We start from the raw sequence: 21,426 nt of genomic DNA on the forward strand, positions 1-21,426 counted from the left end.
CGGACAAGGCTCCGTCAGTTTCCCTTCAGATAACACGTCCTGTCAGATGTAGTGTATGTGTTTGTTTAGCAAGACATTCTTCAATCATTCCTCACATAGTAAAGCAGTTTTTTTTGGCATGACCTGGGAATGCGTCTCCTGGCCACGCAGAGCACTTATCCAAACCAATAAATTCATGAGTGTTCTCTGTAGACTCAGCCAAAGACAACTGTTTTCATTTTTTGGTGGTACACACAATATGGAGTGTTTATGTAAGATCGAGGCTCTGACATAGTGCCTAACTTTGATTAAAGATACAATAAATTTGAAAGTGACACCGCTGGGAGACCAGAAGTGACTGCCATGTGTCTGTGTTTACTCACAGTTTGATCAAAGAGTGAAGAGAGGCGAAGGCGTCCGGGTGAATCCACTCGATCATGTTCCAGCTCAGATCACTGACAAAGAAAATAATAAAGTGAACTGAAAGGAAGTGAAATTTCACCTAAACTCTTGTATTACCACCAGATGACAGTAAGGGGTCATAAGTACACATAGTTATATCTTGACCAGTGATCCCCAACCTGTCATATGAGCCCCTTAAAAGCAATCAATCTCTACTTGAGACCCCTGATCATACAATAATGACTTTAAAGAGGTAATTGCAGTATTTCATATGAATAAGCAGACATCTTTTGAGCCCCGTGTTGGGAGCCACTGGTATACACAAGGCATTTTAAAGAAAATGATTCATGGCAGGTTGAAAAGTTGACTTACAGTGATCTGAGAGAGGTGAGCTGCTGGAAGGTGCTCGACTCTATCCTCCTGATCAGGTTGTGCTGTAGCCCTCTGTTGAAATGTACAGGCAAACATGAATACACATATGAACTAGGGGGGACACGCACAAACATTGATAGTGATGCTTTTGTGTATGTATTGGAGTTGAATTGCTCACATCTCTTGCAGGGCGGAGCAGTGGTAAAAACTGGGCAGATCCTCTATCTGGTTGTAAGACAGCTCCCTACAACAACACACAAATCACACACACACACACACACACACATAAACACAGTGACCAGCTGTGGATTTATAGCGTGGGAAATTATGGGGGTGACAGGATTATTTGTGTGAACACTCGGCCCCGCGAGCAAGGCGATATACATGTAGCAGGACAATGATTTTGTGGGGGGTGGTGGTTGGATTTCATAGTGAAGTGACTGTACGAGTGATTGCTTGGGGGCACGGCTCTCCACAGTGGGGTTTTGTGTATCAGTTTTGCACCTCTCACCCTCTCCCACACTCCCCCCCCCCCCTCCTGATTGTGTGCGTATGTACTCACAGCACTCTGAGGCGAGGCAGCTGCTCACATAGATCCAGAGGGAGAGCTGAGAGACCAGCCCGGGTCAGCGTCCTATAGAGGAAGAGAGAATCCTGTGATCATTGTTGAAGTGCAAGCAAGCGAAAGGATCCCCCAGTTTTGTGAGTGTAACTTGGTCAGACAGGGAGCTGTAAAGGTTCGCCAAACCTGTCACTGGCTGGCATTACTAGCCTAACCCTCCCTATCCCTTCCCTGAGACTCCTGTTACTTCACTGTGTTTCCAAGAACCATAAAACACAATTATTCTCTTTTCTTATCTCTCTCCAGTCTGGGGATTGCATCCCTGCCCTCGACCCTTAACCTCTCTGTCTTCCTCTCACAGTCTTTGTTGTTGCATGCGCTAAAGGCTCAGTCGAGGAAATAATACCACGCGTGTGTGTTGCGCTGGGTGGTGTGTGCAGGGGCATAAAGGAGACACTCACAAAATTTCCAGGCTGGTGGTTCCTTTCAGATCGGGAAACTCACGAATCTGGGTCGCTCCGTTAAGTGAACTGAAGTCAAACGGGGAGAAAATCTGTCAGAGAAACACTTTTTCTCCTTCACTCAATCACACACACACACGCACACACACACACACACACACACAAACACTCACACACACACAGACACAAACACACACACAGACACAAACACACACACACACACGCTCATGCACACAGACCTTGTCTAACAGCTCATTTCAGCCATCTGACTTTTCCTCCAACATCAACACAGGCTGTTTTGGCTGTCTCACCAGACATCATAAGTCACACCATTCAACATGTTCTTACAACACACTCTCTCCTACCACATCAGCACAGAGCAGAGCGATACGCTAACACAACATCATTCAGTAGGGCATTACACATGTCCACTCAACTCTCGCTGCAAGGGACAGAGGATGATTTAAACGGTGTCTGGGCTAACTCGCTGCAATGGTTTCTACTGACCGCATACTCACAGTGTGCGCAGCTTGGGCAAGAACTGGAAAGCGGATTTTCCCACAAACTGGATTGGGTTCTCGTAGAAGTAACTGCAAGAAAGAGACATTCTTCAGATTGCTTGCGAATGAGACGTGTTGTGCATAATGTCACGAGATGTCAAATTTGTGTTTATCGAACATTTGCACACTGTAGCGTCAGGAATAAACTTTGAGCTCACATTGTTTGGAGCTGAGGGTTTCCCACGAAGGCCCGCTCAGGGATGGCTTTGATATTGTTGTTATGGAAGCCCCTGCAAACATAAGGACATATCATTCGTCAGACGGTCTATCAATATGTTTCTGATAAAATGTGTGCGTGTGCGTGTGTGTTTGTGTGATAGTGGTAGCAACAGTGTGTGTGTGTGAGCGAGAGGCAAGTCATATCTCCGCGTGTTGCACCTGCCATTGCGCAGCTGAAAAACATTTTTGGACACATGAGATGTAAACACGCACACATACGCCTGTATCTGTGACACATATGCACGCGGCCGAACATCTGCTGAAGCCGGGGGAAAACATGGTCTGTGTGTGTGTACGTGCGTGTGCGTCTGTGTGTACGTGCGGGCCAGCCGGAGCGGGGGTGTGTAGCCAACACCTGCTCAGGGCGAGAGAGATTGTATCCGAGTGCCACATTAAAATCACTTAACGGGATTACTTGGGATAACGCAAACCATGATAGTCATGTCAGGCAGGTGTGTTTTTGTGAATGTGAGTGTGTGTGTGTGCGTGTGCATGTACACTCACAGTTCCTGAAGCTTACTGAGTGTCCTGACGGCCACAGGGAACTCCTGCAGATCGTTGTAGTTTAAATCTCTGAGAAGGAAACGGAGATAAACAAACCGTGATTAAATATATAGAAATCCAAACCATGATGAAGGATCGATGTCACTGCGGCGCCAATCATAAAGCATCAATATGCGATAGTCGGTGTGTGTGACAACCATTGCTCTAAGTTGCCTGCTCGTGTTCAGGTGGCAGAATGATATATTTCTTTTTTACAGTTTTCTTGCCTTTAATGTAAATGAGCTTGTGTGCACATCCTGCTTAAATATTTTTTAGTAGTATTTAAGTACTTATGACATATACCCTGGCATGTGTGCTGTCTTTGACGATCCTCAGCCATCACGGACAAAGGCATTCTCGACTGGATTTGTTTTTATTCTTTTAAAAATAGCAAGAATTCCTTTGACAAAGTCCTGATGGGTTCATGTGTTTTTCCGTGGATGTTGTGAAACGTTAGTCTGTCTGGTTCCGCTTCTCCGTCCTGTGTGCGTATGCTGCTGCTTCGTTTTCCAGCAGTCCTCTGGATGGCTTTTCGTAGTAATGATTTTATAATACACACTAGGGGTTGGGGAGAGTGCTTGTGATGCAGATGGTCTCTCGTATTTCTCATAAGCGAGGCCGCTGTGAGAGATTAACCCCTCATACCAGCGCAATCCCCACGTCAATGACACCTGTCATCTTATCCCGCTGAATCATCCGTCTCTCCCCACCGCTGACGGCCCAAACACTTTAACACACACTATTCTGGTCTCCATCCCTCTTTTTCTCTTTCTCCAGTTTCCCTTCATCCCTTTACCATGGCTCCCTCTGACTTACACACCATTCCCTCGCATTGCGCCGCAGGAATATTTGCTTAAAGTTAAGTGTTAATCTGGCCATGCGCTTCTGAGAGCACAGGCAGAAGAACTGTCTTATATGCAAACAAATGCATTTACCCACACACATGCTTAGAAAAGGGAACACAGTTTTTTCTTGCACTTCAACAGGTTGTTAAGCGGCATGCCAGTAACGGTGTTTCCACCGGACCACCACAAAGACACGGTTGCGCTGTCTGAATTTCTCTGGCTTTCTTTCGCCACCTCCTTCATGAGGCCGTGTCGGTTTTCTGCGGTTTCCACATCGGTGTGTGGTTAGGATCTAGTTATCGAAGCTGCGGCACGTACGCTCAAACAACTCTCCCGTAGCCTCGCTGAGCCATGTTTGACCTCAGAGCCACTTAACTATTACTTTTCACAAAACACAGAGGAACCTATTGACGATTGTTGGTGGTAATCAAAGAGGAACTTTTCATTTGCACATTCCCGTTTATTTGATGGTTGGGTTTTGGCGCATATTCAAGAACCTGCTGAAATGACCAGAGCATTAATCTTTATGACTCTAGTTTAGAACTACACTTAATTATTCATTACACTTGGTATTGTTAAGATGCAATTAATAACGAGGGCTCCAATAACAACAAACAGGACGCTTGGTTACCTTTTTGAGGTTTTATTTCAGGGAGGGTTTCATATCCATCGGGGTTACGCTAAGGTTATGTGATTGTTGTAAACACTACTGTACAAAATTAATGTTGATAGTTTGTCATCTCAAAGCCTGCATTTCTGTTTTGGGGAAACAGTGGAGGTACTCATTTAGGCCTTAGACTTTCGATGGTGCATACATCTAGGACGGTGTGTGTTTGTGGGATTGTGTGTCTTATGTGTAATTTGTAATAGTAACCTAGGTTTCTAAAAGCACATATTTGTGTATCATGTGTGTGAGATACTCACAGTGTCTCTAGACTGTGTAGACCTTCAAAACACCTCGCGCCCATGCTCTGGATCTGGTTGTTATGGAGATGGCTAGAAAACAGACACATTGTTTCTTATTAATAAAACCAGAGTAACTTTTTGAAAACAGTTTCACACACTGCAATCGTCACCGCCCCGTTTTTTCGAAGTCAGCAAAACAAAACATTTATCTTGTAAGCTGGGAAACCAACAAAGGAGAGTTTCACGTAAACAACTCAAGATGCCACTTACAGTACAACAAGGGCGGAGAGATTGGTGAATGCATAATCTGGGATATATGTGATCTGGTTGAGGGCCAGCGTCATGGCCTGCAGGGCGGGCAGGGAGTCCAGGGCCGTGACGGGGATCTCTGTGAGGGAGTTGTCGTCCAACCACAGATGTCTCAGGGAGCGAACCCCTCGAAAGGTCCCGGCCGGAACCTCAGACAACAGGTTAGCATCGAGACGCCTGCGGGGTGAGAGGAACTGAGATTAGCGAGATAATCACCAGGCCTAAGCACAGTATGTTTGCTTATGTGCGTGTGTATCTGTAGTTGTGCGTGTGTTAGTGGTTGTGTGTTGTGGCATTGAAACACTTTGGCTTACAGGAAGGTTATTATGAGAATTACACATCCTTAATCCTCCCGCTTTCATCCTCGCTTTAGCTTCTTAGAAGCATCTCATTATGATTTATTCCCATGCTAATTAAGCCATGTCTACCGTCACTAGCACAGACATGTATGAAATGTAAGATGAGAAAAACAAGGACACAAACGTGTAGGAACACTTGAGGTGAGGCCTGTTTTATTCTGCTTTGCCTATTTATCTTGGGTAAAGCCTTCTTCCCTCGGCGTCTGGGAAAATGTGAGGACAGGAGAAGGGACGAACAGTTAAAGATGCGTCTTCAGCTGTTTCTCCCTCTTTTGCTCTTTCCATTGGAGTCTCATTGTCGCTATCAGTCCCTGGTGTTTCCATATCACGCACAGATATACATTTCAGCTGATGACACACATGCACTTTTATCTCTTCAACTAAAGAAAACCTAACAAACCTTTGTCCCCCCCCCCTTCTCACTGTGTCTTCACCCCGCAGGCAATGCGTGTGGATTGTGACACACACACCACACGTAAATGCACACATGCATACACATGGTCCAAAGTGATGAATGATCCCCTCAGGGCAGAGTTGACAAGCTGAGACCACTTCCTCCCGCTATTCTTCTTTCTTTGGCCCTTCACACTTATTCATTAATCTCCGTTTCCTCCCTCCGGCCCCCTCTCACACTCTCATTTTGTTTCTTACATCTTCATTGATGCACTCCCCGCCGCTGCAAACCCCTCTGCGTCTCACTCCTTAACTCTTGTTCATCTTTCAAACATCCCCCCTTATCAATCTTCGGCTGAGGTTCTTTGATTCCCGCGCTACAGCATGCAGCTCCTCCTCAGCCTCCTCAACCCTAGGAGGCTCCGCCAAACAAACAGCATCATCAAAGTGAAATCTGAACTTGAACTCTGAACTCTGGGCTTTTCTCCCCAGGGAAATTTTCCATCAGAGGAGGCAACTGTATACACTGGCAGACGCTCACACACAAGCACACAGAGGAAAACCCTCCCGCAAACGTATAGATTCACATGAGCGTTTGCATTCACACACACATATAGCTCCAAGGAAATGTCCTCTTCTCCACTTCCTGAGCACAGATTTTGTCCTTGTTCATCATGTGCTCTCCAACTGTGGACATTGTTTGTCCCTGACCCAAATCGCAGGATGAAAGCTACGGAAGACCCTTCAACTTTCTGGTTTGTTCTCCAGGGCAAAATAGTAATTGCTCCTTTGGGTGGACCTGCCAGGTCTGTAGAAGGTCCAGACAGAACGCGGAATGTTCCACAGAAGCCAATAAAGCAGCAACTATTTCCTGTCCATCACATCAAAGTCTGAGGTACAATTACAGGAGAGAGAAATAGAGGCTGAAAGAGAAAGTTCTCTTGAACGATCCAGGAGATCTGTGGACCTGCTTCCACTGGTTTAATTCTCCAGATGGCTAAAGTTTTACACAACAGAGGAACTTGGAGAAGCGCGTTTAACAACATTGATTCAAATCTATAAAAAACACAGGGTTGTGTTGACTTAATTTGGCTTGTGGAACTCATCAGTCGTGATTATGCTACTTAACTTGTGGGTTGGGACCAAAAACACATCTGTCTGCTTATGATGGCACAGAACTCAACAACAGAACTTTCACTGCGTCGTCGTCGTAATTAGCCTGTTCCAAATAGTGAGACAAAAATATTGACTCGGTTTCAGTTCTCTGCCGATTAAAAGGATTCTTGTCCAAGATGAAGTCATTATTTATTAGGGTTGAAAGCCTCCTTTATACATTTATACCAATCTAAAACCCCCGTGCTGACTCAGATGCTGTCTCTCTTTCTTTTTTACCTGGTGTGTTTTATGTCACTGAGAGGCGCCGACAAGCTTCACACTCCAAAGCCTTTCCAGTAATCTTTCTCTGCTGGGCTTATCATTACTGTAATGATAAGGTGCGTCTCTGTTCACAGGCTGTGTGTGTGTGTGTGTGTGTGTGTGTGTGTGTGTGTGTGTGTGTGTGTGTTTCATTACTTAAGAGCATCCCTATCTGAAGAAATTAAGATGAAGACCACACACATGATTAGACAGATACACACACAGCCTAAAGACAGACAGGCACATAATCATAACTGAAAATTGTTAATTAAGACACACAGATAAGTACAGCCTGAGATGCAGTGCCTGTCTGGGAGTACAGAATGTGTGTGTCTGTGTGCGCGTGTGCGCAGGCTCAATGGCTGTATTGAGGGACAGCGGGCCTGCTTAATAGCAGACAGGGAAACGTTGTAGGTGGTAGAGGAGTTACATGTGCACGTCCAACATTTTGTGTGTGTCTGTGTGATTGAGGAAATGGCTTGATGGACATTTACAGAGAATTATTAATTTGGAAAGCTTGGATTTGGAGTACGTGTGTGGTACATAGTTGTGAAGAGACGGGGGTGGGGGCTGGGGTGGAATTACAGATGGTCCACATGCAAACTGACACACACACACGCACACACACACACACACACATACACACACAAATGTACACTGACCCCACAGATGAAACAATTAAGCCACCAAACATTCTCATTAGCCAGGGGGATAGCGGTGTGGGTGGTGGGATAGGAGCGGAGGAGAGGAGCGGAGGAGGAAGAGAGGGGGAATTGATGGAAAATTAGGTTGTTTCACAGCTCATTGGAGATGCTCTCCCCGGCCTGTAGTGTCTGCTGTTTCCCTCATGGCTTCCAGATGCTACCAGGAACTGCACTGACACACTCAGGCTGTGACTCCCACCGCCAGGCAGCCCAGCGCTGAATGTAGAGCTGTTGCAGCCAGCGTTGGGGTACGGTCTGTAATATGTCAGTGGTACTCTATACCTGCGCTGCGGTTAGAACTCAGATGTGTGTGGGTGGGTGGCCAGGGGATGTTTCCTTCCCTGCTGGATGCGGTAGAGTAGCATGATTAGTGTGTGTATTTGTGCGTGTGAGTGAGAGAGACTTACAAGGACAGTAGGTTGGGCAGGTCCCATGGAGCATCATCTGGAAGACTCTCCAGCTGGTTGTTTTGCAGCATTCTGAAAGGCACATGCAGATAATTGAGTTGCAGATAGAACTGCGTGTCTGTAGGCGATAGAGTGTACGTGTGTGCACCAGGGCACGTCAGGCGTAGCAAACAATTCCGTAGTGAGGGAAATCTGACACAAGAAGGAAAGGGCCAGTGAAAGCTTGAAGAGAAGCAGAGAATGAAGGATAGAGGAAAAGAAAGAGAGACGCTCCTTGGGTGGGCTGCTGATGTCATTCTCAGAAGAATGGAGCAAAAAGCAGGGAGGAAGTGGGGCGCAGACAATAGCCCTCTCTTTCCCCTCCCTCCCTCTCTTTCTCTGTCTTTCTCTCTCTTTTCTTTTATGTATTTATAGCGACCAGTCATCTGCCATTATCGTGTATAGTGTTCCGGTGTGTCACTGTCAGCGGCGCCATGACCGCCTTTATCGTGGCATCGTGGTGAAGCAGTTAGTCTTAAATTGTAAAACCTTTGGTCACAGCGACAGTTAAACAGTTGAGATTACAGGATATATGATAAGAGCTCTGCATCTTTTTTCTAGTTGACACAGTCTTGAGTCGTCCTCTGTCATGTCAGATTTTTTATTTCTACAATTTGTATTATGCGTTCATTTATTTGGCTGAATGGTCAAATAAATGATAATAAAAGGAAAAATAAAAGTGATGGTTGAAAATTTGGCAATACAGTGCATTCTGGATGTCTCGAGGTATAAAAAGCATATCTTTTTAATATTTATTCACATAACTCATTGTGTTTCACAATAGCTCTCTGCGTAAGATATGACGATTGCTTCGGTGAAAAAAAAAAGAATGCTGCACAGGTTCGAGAGGATCAGTGGAATGTTTCCACTTGGATCCCGATGCCATGATAAATACAGCAAATTGAGTCTTTTCCTGTTTTAAAGAAATTGCCCATGGGGAGCTTCGCTGTAATGCACTCTGGGTTCATAACCTTTTACTGTGTGTGTGTGCGTGTGTGTGTGTGTGTATGGGCGGGGACCTTGCGGTTACCCTACACAAGGTCAGCAGTCCATTTGTTCTGACTTTAGAAATATATTGAGAAAGGAAACCAATGGCTCCGCTGCTCTGAAGACAAATGGACTGTCCAAATCTTTCCTGGGTGTTTCTGCTTGAGGCATGAATGCTCACAGACATGTATTATGATTTCAGGATGTGTGTGTCCATCCGCAATAATGACTTAATAGCCCAGGATTCACGGCTGCCTCGCTCATTCTGTCGTGGTGAGTTTCACAACACAAGGTGAAGGAGGTATCGACTTGTGCGCCTGGTAATCCCCGCTGATTCCCCTCGAATTACAAACCACAGTCCTCGAGCTGGGTTTATTTTCTGCGGCAGGGCTCCTCAAACTGATCTCAGCCATGCTCCAGAAGGGGATTGACGTTGGTTGCCAAGGCTCGTGAAAACCTCCTTAATACTCGTGTCTTGCACCCACTGGAAGTATGGCCACAACTCATTAGATGCTGCACTCACGGGTCAGAAGGTGCAATGGTTTTTATGGTCGCCTCGCACTTCTTTGAGATTTAATACTTCACAGCGGCACTAACAGCTGGTGGTTGTGGATTATAACGCCATGAACACAATATGAGAAATGGGGTGTTAAGGGAACAGGCTTGTGTGGCTTTTTTTTTGGGGGGGGGGGCGGGGGGGTAATTTCTTTGTCACTTACTCTAATCTCAGTGGGTGGTGTGACTGGGGGGTCCCTGCATTACACCTGTGAGTGTGTGTAATTGCAACTGAAACAGGGCTTGTTTGGGAATGAAGGAGCTGCAAGCAGGGCAGGTCTCTCCCAGCCCATAAACTTTAACTGCAGTTAATGATGCGTGGCCTGTGTGTTTTATTTTAAGGCAGGAGCACAGCTTTACCCCCCTTTCCTCCCCAAAAAATGCTCGAGTGCAACAACCCACCTGGGATGATGAGGATTGAACCATCGGAGTGTGGGGGGGAGAGAGAGAGAGAGAGAGAGAGAGGAGGAAGAGGTTACTTACAGAACTTTGAGGTTGTGGAGACCCTGGAGAGCGTGGCCTGAGATATACCTCAGCTGGTTCCCTGAGATACGCCTAGGAGAGAAACACGTAGATCAAAATGAGAGAGAGCAAAATATAAAAGAGGAAAATGAAATACAAGCACAGGCACACACGAAAAATTTACAAGTCTCACAAGAGAACTTTTGCCTTGTGCTTTATTCTGTGTTTTTGGATTGAGCTGTGATATGACTTCATCCTTCAGTTCTTGCTGCGGGGTTACTGTAGGGGCAGTATGCAAATAACAATATTCTATTCCATTCAGTGTGGTTGCTATTGGCCCAGAGCACACCCTGCAACATTAACCAATGCTGGGAGCTCTGATGAGTGAGTAAAGACTGAATTGAATGAGACTGAGACTGGGTCAACAAGTGCAACGTGGAAGTATGTTTGCTTGTGCGTACGTGAGTGTGTTTATGTGTGCGTGCAAGGTGTGCGCTGTGTGTGCGCGCGGGCTCATGTGTGCGCAGTTGCAAACGCGTGTGCTATTTTCCACGTCCTTGAGGTAAATTGGTCTCGTTCCGAAGGGGCCTTGAGGACAGAGAAGGGAGAAAAACCACACACGTTCACACAAGCAATCCAATCAGTTTGTTTATCAAACACAGCACCTAATGGTCATTTGTGAGTGTGTATAAGATGTCCAAATAAATAACATTCAGTCCAGCGGAGTAACTCTCAAGGTCACGAGCTGGAAGCGCAGTTTAAACACAGATTTGGTCTTCACAGCTCGAGACCACCCACTTTTATTAAACACACACACACACACACACACACACACACACACACACACACACACACACACACACAAACACATAGTTAAACGTTACTCACTGGCATCCTCTTCCCTCGCGCCGTCGCCCTACAGGTGACATTTGCCTGACATTTCAGCTTTATGCTAAGCAGCCTGCCTCCGGCTGAGTTTTCCCATTAATGCCAGGATACTGAAATATTGATTGAGAGCACGGCCTGCCTTTTCCAAACCACTATCATCCAGATGGTAATGGACGAGGGCTCCCAGCAAACTCCCTCTGACATGTGATACTCATGTCAACATGTCTCAGCCTTATTACTGTGCAGTGGCAGACCACATAACCCCACCTGCGCCTGCCAAATCTCACACTCAGCCCAGTTTAGAACTCTTATAGAGCTCATAACACAAAACGTAAAACACACACACACATGGATGTAGACCCACATCGACATGCTAGAATAGAAAAATGGACTGATGGTTATCCAAGCTATTATGGTGGCTTTTAGTTATGCTGCTTGAACCACAGTCAAACAGACTTCGACTGCACCACATGATGTCTCAATGTATCCTTGGAAATAAAGGATGCAGTTGACAGAGGGTTGATTTGTCATTACTGCTGCACGTTGACCTCACAAATTCTAATAGTCATTCATGGTTCAATACAAAGCAGTTCATTTTGCTCTGAGATCAGACTATTACTCATAAAGAAACTTGTATACTCTCAGTCCGCTGTCCCTCTGAGAACAATAGGTCTGCTACTTTAATACCATTTCTGTTTCTGCTATTGCACAAGGCGCTCACCAGGGAGCATTTCAATAGGTACTTTTCCAGAGGTAACGGTTTCAATAGGCCTTGCTGAGGTCCTGACACCAGTAAAATGTATCTGAGCCTCTTTCTGCAGAGACCCTAAGTGCCTTCTTTTGGTCACTGCTCAAATGCAGTGATTGCTTACAGACACACGGAAAAAAGATATAGGTAGCACCAAAGAAAAATAATGTATTTTTGTATGGGGGGACCAGGAGCGCCAGTAATTTTGAGTTTTAGAAAACAAACATTGTAGTTAAGGCCATGGTATGATGTGCATGTCGTACTGCCAGCCCAGCCTTTCTCTATTAGCTGCACCATTGAAGCCAAAAGAGCATTAGAGTGGAATCATGCTCCTTTTGCAGACTTCATTTGTCAAACGGATAATTATGTCGAAAGTGAAGATGGATATTGAAAAAGGAAAGAAATGTTCAGACGCTCTTGATAGACATCAACAGAGCACCGGCAGTTGCCATTGACTAAGTGTTTCCATGATATCAGTGTGTGTATTTATGTGTGTACTTGTGTGTAAATGATCGTACGTATGAGTGAATGTTCCACACTTAGCCTCCTAGTTGTTCCACATCAATCTCCTTCTAATGAAAGGCGCCGTGCGCTTGTCAAACCGTGGCTCCGACTGTTTTTTCTTTCGAATTGATTTGGGGATGGTTAGAATTGTTCTTGGCCCCCGGACTACACAGATAAAAATTCCACCTCGGCATAATTCAACTTTATTGAAGTGCTTCACAGATATAATAATAGAAGCCAGTGCAGTTCAAACGTATATGGCAGAACAGTGGGAAGGGTTCCGCTGGTAACGAAGGTGCAGACCACCCTGCTATCCAGAGCTGATCAGTCAGGGTTTTACTGAAGCATACCGACTGTTGATTATCTTATGTATCACCGTGTCCTCTTGCCCTCAAAACAATAAACAAAAAGATGGATTAAAGAGCGAGACAGCAGAAACAGCATCATATTTTGGCATGTTATCTCAGGTAGTGATAGGACATCATAGTGGCAGCAGGACCAGGATGGTTGATAGGAGTCGATGATGAATCAAAGGATATAGAGAGAATAAAAAGGTTTTAGCAGAGCGGGGGGGCAGTTCATGTGTCGGTGTTTTTGTAAATACATATGCATGTGTGACCTTTGTCACCCCGAGTCCATCAATAGAAATGTTATCCCTCCTTCTGTTCAGAGGTCCAGCCAGCAGGTCAACCACTTAACCTGGCGTTAACCTCTGAAATTACTGGAGTAAAATATAGACTTGTTGAAACAGCATGTGTGTGTGGGGGTGGGTGGGTGTGTATGTGGCCGCATGTTTGTGGGAGAGTAAGATACAAGCAGACAAAAACCCAATGTTGGCAACACTAAAATGGAAAGTTTTAATTGCCCTAGATAGTCCAAGATGTGTTATGCACCTGGAGTATCAAAACAGCCAATAGTGTAAGCCCTTAACCCTCACCTACGTCATTCCCCTGGCCTATCAGCAGACAATCTTATCACCAAGGGGGGAGGCAAGCAGGGCAGCTTTGGCCTCCACTCACCACTTCTCTCTTCTTACATTTGGATTTCATTTGTATGATAGTTGGAGAGCACTCGCACCGGGCTGGAAAAGCCTAGGCAGAATGGTTATTCCAGAGGTCGAGGATTCTGCCGAAGACGAGACGGACTTATCGCAATTTCAGACTTGAGCTGATAACAGCAGCTAGCACCGCAGATTAGGCATTAATTTTCCTGTGCGGCCACGTTAAATGCTCTGATCTGAGAACATGAGTAGTGCCTACAGATAATGATAAGATGAGCATGACAGACTCAATCCTAAACGTTTGATTATGAGTAGAGTCAAAGGGGAAAAGGCGAAATGTGATCTCCGGAGGTACGAACAGCACAGACTTTGATGATGGGCGGAAAACAGTCACCTTCTTAAGTATTTATCAGGAAGGGCTTCTGGGGGAGGGTTTGGTTGCTCCTAGTTTTAATCTTTGATCTTAGAGCTGAACATTTGATGATATGTCATGTCTCTGATATATCAGGTAGATGAGTAACCAGTCTCTGTGCCTGTTGCCTTCTTCCATTATTCCCTGGGCACTCAGTCAGTCTGTGCTCCGCCTGACTGAAACTTGCGTGCCGGTTTGTGTATTTTAATTAAGGGCCGATTCACTAATCAAAGTGTTGAATGAAGGCTTAATGAGAGGGATCTGATGTCAATAGAATAAGATTTACTTCGAATTAGAAAGGGCTTCAGGGTGGGACGATTAGACTTGAATCTAATTTATCAATATTAATGCCGCAGTGAATCAAAGGGAGGTTTAGCCTGGTGAGATTTGCGACCGGCTTTGTGAATAAATTTAATTACCTCATTTGAGGTTCAAAAGGATTATTGTGTTTGCACGTTGATGCTAAAGAGGTGAGAACAGAGTGAAGGTATGAGAGACATATGATAGAATTTCAAGGCAATTCAGAAACGTACCCATATATGTTACTAGTAATACTTTATTTTCCTCTCCTTCCCATTTTGTTATACCAGATAAAAGCTGAACTTCTTGCCATAAGCACATTTGTTTTGTAAGAAAGCAGAGATTTCTCAAAAAAGGGCAAAAAAAAAAAGTGAAAAAACTTTCAAAGGCAGCGACTGCAGCCTGGAATAGCCTGCAGTAAAATGGAGATGGGGGGATATAGAAATGAATTTGAAAGGAGGGAGATAGAGTGAAGGAGGGAGGGAAGGCAAGGAGACAGATCCCAACATCAAACAATTTATCACTCAACCAGTCACAACATGCTCAGGCCTTTGCCTCTCTTTGCTACCGACAAGTGCTGCAGACCCACATCAAACGCTCCATCTCAAACCAACTGGGTTTGTGTTTAGAGACAGTTTTTCTAAGTGCTATAAGTTTCTGTAATTATATTATGTTTACCATAACTCCACACACATGATCTTTCTCAACATTCAAGACAGGGGTGAATGTCAAGAAATGTGCTCCGCCCTGTTCTTGGAACATCATCATCGCCATCCCAGCATGTCTCCAGAAATGGTCAGCAGGGCTATAAAAACTGGCTGTGGGTCAGGAACATCCTCATTGGAAGAGGTACAAAGCAACAGAGCATATCCATAAAATATAACATGAGAGAGATGCAGAGGAACTGAGAATGACAGGGTTGTAAAACCCTGAGTTTTTGTGTCCGGACAAACACTGCAGGTGGAGCTGCATCCAAGACGGCCAATCCCCTTCTCCCCCAACGAATTCAAATATAAACCTGAACCTATAAATCTGATAAATACGGCAACAGATATATTTAATATTTACCATTTTAAATCAGGAATTCAATAGGTTATAAAGATCAATAATTCTCTCACTTCAATGAGTCACAAAACTTCATTCAGCTGTGCTCTACTCTGCAGATCCAGGTTTTGACTGGGATTCAGAGTCAGCTGAATGGTGATCCAGCAAACCTTTTTACATTCATCATCAGCTCATGCCTCACAGGCTGCAGCTGCAAGAATTAGCAAAGAAAACAGTGGTCTGTTCAAACACCCAGGGCAGACTCTCTCTCACACACGCACACAAGCACTGCAGGGCTCAGACGTAAAAGAACCAGGTGAAGGCTGCCACACACACAATCTGTAAGCCCCCGTGAATTTCCACACACTTGCACACACATTCACACCCTTAGGGTAAATCTGTGGGCAGCCTTTGTCAAACCGAGACTTAGCTGAATTCTGCTGAGCGGTCGGATCAGATGTCGGTGAGGTTGACCAAAAAACGTGTAGGAAAACCTTTTGGTGATTTTTCTACCTCGGGGGTTCTTTCATCAGCGCTAAGAGCATGAAACCAACACCTCGTGCTCGGTCGAGTGCTGACCAAACTGCGTTCTGTAGCACAGAGAACATGTCAAGAAATTTGGCACATGTGGCATGAGTCAAATTCTATGTCTTGTTTGCTTATTTTGAGATCAGATATTCCCGAAATTCATGTAATATTTTAACAGTCTTCTGGCATCGTATTGATTATTTTGTTAAATTAAAATTGAATTGTGACTGTTATAGCATTCGGTGTCTTGGCACCTGAATCAAAACCTTTCCAATGATCACACGTAGAGCCTACTTAATGCTATAAGCAAGGAAAACATATATCTTTGCTTCTTTCATTCTCTCCAGCCCTGTCCTGAAGTTCTCCTATAGCGTGTGTTTATCTTGGCAAGCGCTTGTGTCTACGTGTCTATTGCTCCCGCGGAGCTGTCCAGCAGAAACAAAGTCAAGGAGGGCAAGAAATCAGCCGCTTGGATGCTCTGCACAGATCCTGCTCTCTAAAAACTTCAAGGAGCGTATATATTTACTCTCTTGGTGAATATCAAGTTCACTTTGCCTCCCTCTCGTATGCAGACATCCCAAGATATGCTATCACATTGCTGCAGGCAGCTTCCTGGTAGGAGAGATCAGAGGCAGGCCAGCGCCATCAATTCCCATCACTGACGTCTGCACATGTCAGAGGCTAGGGGAAGGACTTTTTCTTGTCATCGGTGAGTTGTGGCCATGCAGGTTTATTAATCAAACTCAAGCTGATGATTTTGTACTTACAGTTCTGATAGCAGGTGCAGTCGGTGGAAGGCTCTGGGCTGGATCTCGCTGATGTTATTCATGCTCAGATCCCTGGGGAGAGAAATCAGTGTCAACGTATCAATCAGTGTGCAACTTATCAATGTTCCTTGAAGGTGCTCTGAACATGTAAAATTGCAGATGTTTAAATGCTTTTCACGTTGCGATCAATCATCGAGAGTGGGAGTAGTACACAGAGAGAGGTTAGAGGTTTAGGTAGAGAGGTTGGAGTACGAAAAGGGAGGAGAAGGAGATGTAGAGGAGAATTTTCCCCAATGAATCATTGTTGGGCAGCTGTAATTTCCTCCTCATCCCAGCGACTCTTTCTCTTTTCCAGATGTCTCATTCTACCTACTCTTAGATCTGACCCCTCAGTCTCCCTCCATATCTCTCTACCTCTCCGTCTCTCTCTCTCCTCTGCTTTTTTCTCCCCCAGGTTCCTCAGGAGACCACCTCCTTTCCCCTTTGTTCAGGGCTGAAACGTAGACGCACTCCATTTCTCTCCGTCTCTCTGACACACACTCTTGACGTGAGAGGGGGTGTTGGGGGGTGAGTGTTGACGCAGCTGTGTCGCGGTCAAAGAGGGTGAGGTGCAGGATGCTCCCATACATGCACGCACGCACACACATGCACACGTTCAACGCACGCATAACCTTCAAGGACATCGTATGTGTCTGCCTCTGGTAGAAAACATATATAACCTTATGGCCACAGTCATGTAAGGTCATCGCTTTGATAAACACAATGAAAGCAAGGCGGTGTTACGTCACCCCTTCTTTGCTTTCACGGCCCTTGGGGTCTCGCATGAGTCTTCAGGAGTGAGGCTTGTATGTGCGTGAGTGTCTGCATGTGTGTGTGCGTGTATGACACTAACCATTGCTCATAAAGCCAGACCACCGGGCTAGCAAGTGTAAACTGTGCTCTCAGAAGCCCTTCGCAGTTGGGAGTTTTGACACACTGGCTGTTTGTTTGTCAAGGCAGCCAAGCTGACGGGGGGCTGGATGGATCTATCTTCAGGCGGGATCTATATTCAGCTTCAGGGGAGGATGTGGAAAAAAGCCACAGCAACACTCCGTTCAGAAATGTGCGTAATTGAGTTTAACTGGTGCGGCAACACTGTGTTACCTTGTCAGAGGTGACGTTTGACATCAGGCTCTGGGATGTGGTGGGAGGAGGTGTGTTCTCCACATGTGATGAGCTTGCAATCTTTACCGTGCCCTTTTTCCCATGAGGTTTTCAGATAATGATGCAGTCTTTTTACAGCCTCTGCTGACTTTGAATATTTTCCTTATGAAAGCATAATAATGGCATGTTCGTTTCCTTGCATGGGAATTTCCTGTTTCGGATGCCCCCCTCCTGGGAGGTCTGCCTGCGGAGGAAGTGGTTCAAGGTGTAACTCAAGGACACATATATGTAGAGGGCGGATGCGTTCAATCAGTGTTGAAGCAAAACTATTTAACAGAACAAGGGAAGCGAATTCATCTTCAAGTTCCATTACTCCAATCACCATTGCTGACCTAAACTTTGATTGGCTGGTCCCTGTACCTCTGCTGGGGCACCACGGGGACATGGGTGACATAATACACACTCACGCCAACTGTGGAAAATAGTTTTGATGAGCTTGTGCAATGAATAAGCTGTAAAACTGTAGCAACGGGCAAATAAAAGAGGAGAAGAGGGAGATTACATGTCAAAGTCAACTATGCCAGTGGTACATGGTATAAATGTAAGGTATAACATTTGTCTTAAAGTGCTTCTAATTAACTTCTATATTCAATGTACTTTTGTTAAAAAGTAAAAAAATATAAAGATTTATAGCAAATCAACAAATACTATAGAATGAATTACTGTTCATTTGTGATGAACCAAAACACCATTGCTGATGGGGGATGCTATCCTGGGACCTCATGTCAAGCTCTCCACTAAAGCACTGTGGTGATGTCATGTAAATTATACGCTTCATGTCTGTCCCAATTTTGGCGCAGTGCGCTCAGGCTCCAGGCCGAGATTTGGGAATAAATACAAGTGTAATGCACTACTGCTTGATTAAAGTCAGAAGTAAATATAAGTGATAATAAAGTTGCCATGGAAATGACATCTCGAGCAGTAACAGCAAACAAATTGACATAATCAGGACTGGGTGACATCACGTATGGCTCAGGAAACAGACGACCACCTCCTGGGTCCGAACAGTACACATGCAAACCTTAATCCTGTGCATTGTAGGACTCGGCTACTGAGAAAAATATTTATTGGAACATTCAAGAGTTGATCATTAAACGATGGTAACGCACTCACACACACCCACACATGCAGGCAGGCACACACACGCAGCCACACAGGAACACACACACACACACACACACACAAACCCAAATCTTCTCGGGATGCGCCCATGGATGGAGACAACTCTCCATTATCTGGTCCTGATTAAAGAAGCCATAAACAAACGTTGTGTGAAGTCCATAACAGCGGCCTCACTCAGACAGAATAAACACGCAGCAATGGAGAGAGAAAATGTTTAAAAATAAAGACACACAGTGGTGAGTCATGGGGAAAGGTTGAATGCAGCTCCGCTCGGCTGTGCTCTCCAACCAGCTCATTGGGAACCCGGGGAGAGAGAGAGACGTATCTGCTGCGCAGGCCAAGGCCTCCGCTGACAACTTGACGTATCGTTGGAAGGCTCTGCACTATGGCTTGTTTTTAAAATCAAATAACAGCTGTGGCTTTTTTAAACCATGATAATTATGATTGATGACTACCACATGTGCATTGTGTCGGCTGGCGCTGTGACGTGCGGATTTTCTCAACGCAAATAAACGGCCACAAAAGAAATGGGAAAGGGAGCGTTTAAAGATTTTGCAGGCTGCCCGGCGCATTGGGAGTTTCACAATTACAATCTGGGTTTTTCTGCGTCCCCGTTTTATGGGCATGAGTGTGTGTCCAATGAGCGAGAGGGAGACTTTGGGCAAGTGTTTGTGTGTGTATGTGGGTCAGTATCTGTGTCCGTGTGTGCAGTGCAATATTTCTATCCATTTATAGGTGGCTGCGGTGTGTGTGGTAAGATGTCAGTCGCTCATTTTCACACCCCTATTGTTTTCCAGTGAGCCTGCAGATGTGGTGGGCACAGTCCCTGGTTGCGCTTTCACCACATCACACACCGACTCTGCCGGGTGCATGGAAACCGATTGCTCTGCGGTTCAGTGTGTGTGTCTGTCTGCTTGCACGTCGGTGTGTGTGAGGGACAGAAGCGAAGGTCATGTGGTTTCTTCACTTTATTTTTCATGTGGGTATTCGGAGGGGAACTGTGCTGCCCTATCTTGGCCGTCGTGGCGTCAGGAAAGGAGCCTGATATCGCAGAACAACACATCTCTCAACCGACAGAGGCACACAGGCCGTCTCCTCCCCTCAGATCTCCATCTCCTGTTGAATGACGAACTAAAGACTCCCGAGCAGCAATAGGAGCAGGAGATGCAGACACGGAGACCCATGTTCATCCCTCAACAAACACACTCACAAATGTGCCTCTCAACTGATCTTTTTATCCCCCTTTGCTCTGAACCTGCACAATGACTGTCAAAGCCCCCAGTGATCTCTCTGGTTCCCTGGAGAGGAATTAGACTTTCATGTGCTCGCATGTAATTTGTGCATTTGAGCACAGTAGCTTGGGTTCAATTGACGCCAATATTTATGCAAACTCAGAAAAAAAGTGAAGGAAATGGATATTTTTCCATTGCTGTTGCAGATGCACAACGTGGTCTGACAGATCTTGGTCCTTCCCCTCCAAACTGTGTGCATGCTTGTGTGCCTTTGAGTGTAAGAGAAGAGGGCTTGGCATGGGAAGAAAGGTAAAACACTGGATATTAGACCGCTTTATGCTGTGATGAATAGAGTAAGTATGGCAAGGAGCCTGTCTTCAGGGGGGAACGGAAGCATGAAGAAGCAGAGGTACAAGTCCATTCATCAGCCGTGGCCCTCTTCTCTCCCTCCTCTCTTATGCCACTCTATCGCCGACACTCAGGCTTTCTCCCCATCTGTGTTTCAAATTTCAACTGGAGCGTGGAGTTACACAGTCCGGTAGTTACAATAATGTGATTCATCATATTTCCTCTTCGCCGTCAACAGAACTACTGAAGTATGTTATCGCTCCTGCGATCAAAGCCTGTGTGTGTGTGTGGGTGTGAATGTGCCCTCAGCTCCATTGTAGCCGATTTCAAACTGGAAGCGTTTCTGACAAGAGCTGGTGATTTAGCGCAGCAAAACAACTGGCCACATCATATGAAAAACACCCCTGTTTATGTTCACAGACACACACACACCCACGCTGCATCCACCGGGACCCATACACACTCCAGGCCCCGGGTGGCTTTTGTGAGGTGGAGGATATGGACCACCCCGGTGAGTGAATACACCCTCAGACTGATGTGATCATCAGTCAGGTGTGTTTCCAGCATCGGCGCAGTAATGTGTCAGCGAGACAAAGCTGAGACCGGAGCAGCAGGAGGAGAGATGGTTTGATACATTTCACTTTGGAGAATTCTGTTGTCTTGAAGGAAAGAGTATGGAAAAGTTCCTGGCATGTTGTTCAAGCATGAAATTGCATGCAGGTACCATACATAACAATGAAGGCCAAAGCATGTAAACAAACAGGCTGACATTGTTGCCCTTGAGAGGGATGTTTTTCATAACTGTCTCTCTTACATATACAGTACACACACACACAAAATCACTGCACAA

The 21,426-nt window shown here is 45.4% G+C and overlaps 1 protein-coding gene across 1 annotated transcript in view; it reads right to left on the minus strand.

Moving 5' to 3' along the window:
- Window positions 1-21,426, minus strand: part of LOC128442319 (leucine-rich repeat-containing G-protein coupled receptor 6) — a 36,373-nt gene that overhangs the window by 4,380 nt on the left and 10,567 nt on the right. Inside the window, exons 2-14 of the mRNA XM_053424725.1 lie at window positions 16,672-16,743; window positions 10,502-10,573; window positions 8,438-8,509; window positions 5,120-5,335; window positions 4,868-4,939; window positions 3,060-3,128; window positions 2,495-2,566; window positions 2,295-2,366; window positions 1,777-1,845; window positions 1,316-1,387; window positions 932-997; window positions 754-825; window positions 363-434 (exon numbers count right to left, since the gene is read on the minus strand). Coding sequence (XP_053280700.1) covers window positions 363-434; window positions 754-825; window positions 932-997; window positions 1,316-1,387; window positions 1,777-1,845; window positions 2,295-2,366; window positions 2,495-2,566; window positions 3,060-3,128; window positions 4,868-4,939; window positions 5,120-5,335; window positions 8,438-8,509; window positions 10,502-10,573; window positions 16,672-16,743 — 1,068 coding nt within the window. The remainder of the gene's footprint in view (window positions 1-362; window positions 435-753; window positions 826-931; window positions 998-1,315; window positions 1,388-1,776; window positions 1,846-2,294; window positions 2,367-2,494; window positions 2,567-3,059; window positions 3,129-4,867; window positions 4,940-5,119; window positions 5,336-8,437; window positions 8,510-10,501; window positions 10,574-16,671; window positions 16,744-21,426) is intronic.

This window comes from Pleuronectes platessa, chromosome 6 (assembly GCF_947347685.1).
Source record: "Pleuronectes platessa chromosome 6, fPlePla1.1, whole genome shotgun sequence".
Classification (NCBI taxonomy): Eukaryota; Metazoa; Chordata; class Actinopteri; order Pleuronectiformes; family Pleuronectidae; genus Pleuronectes; species Pleuronectes platessa.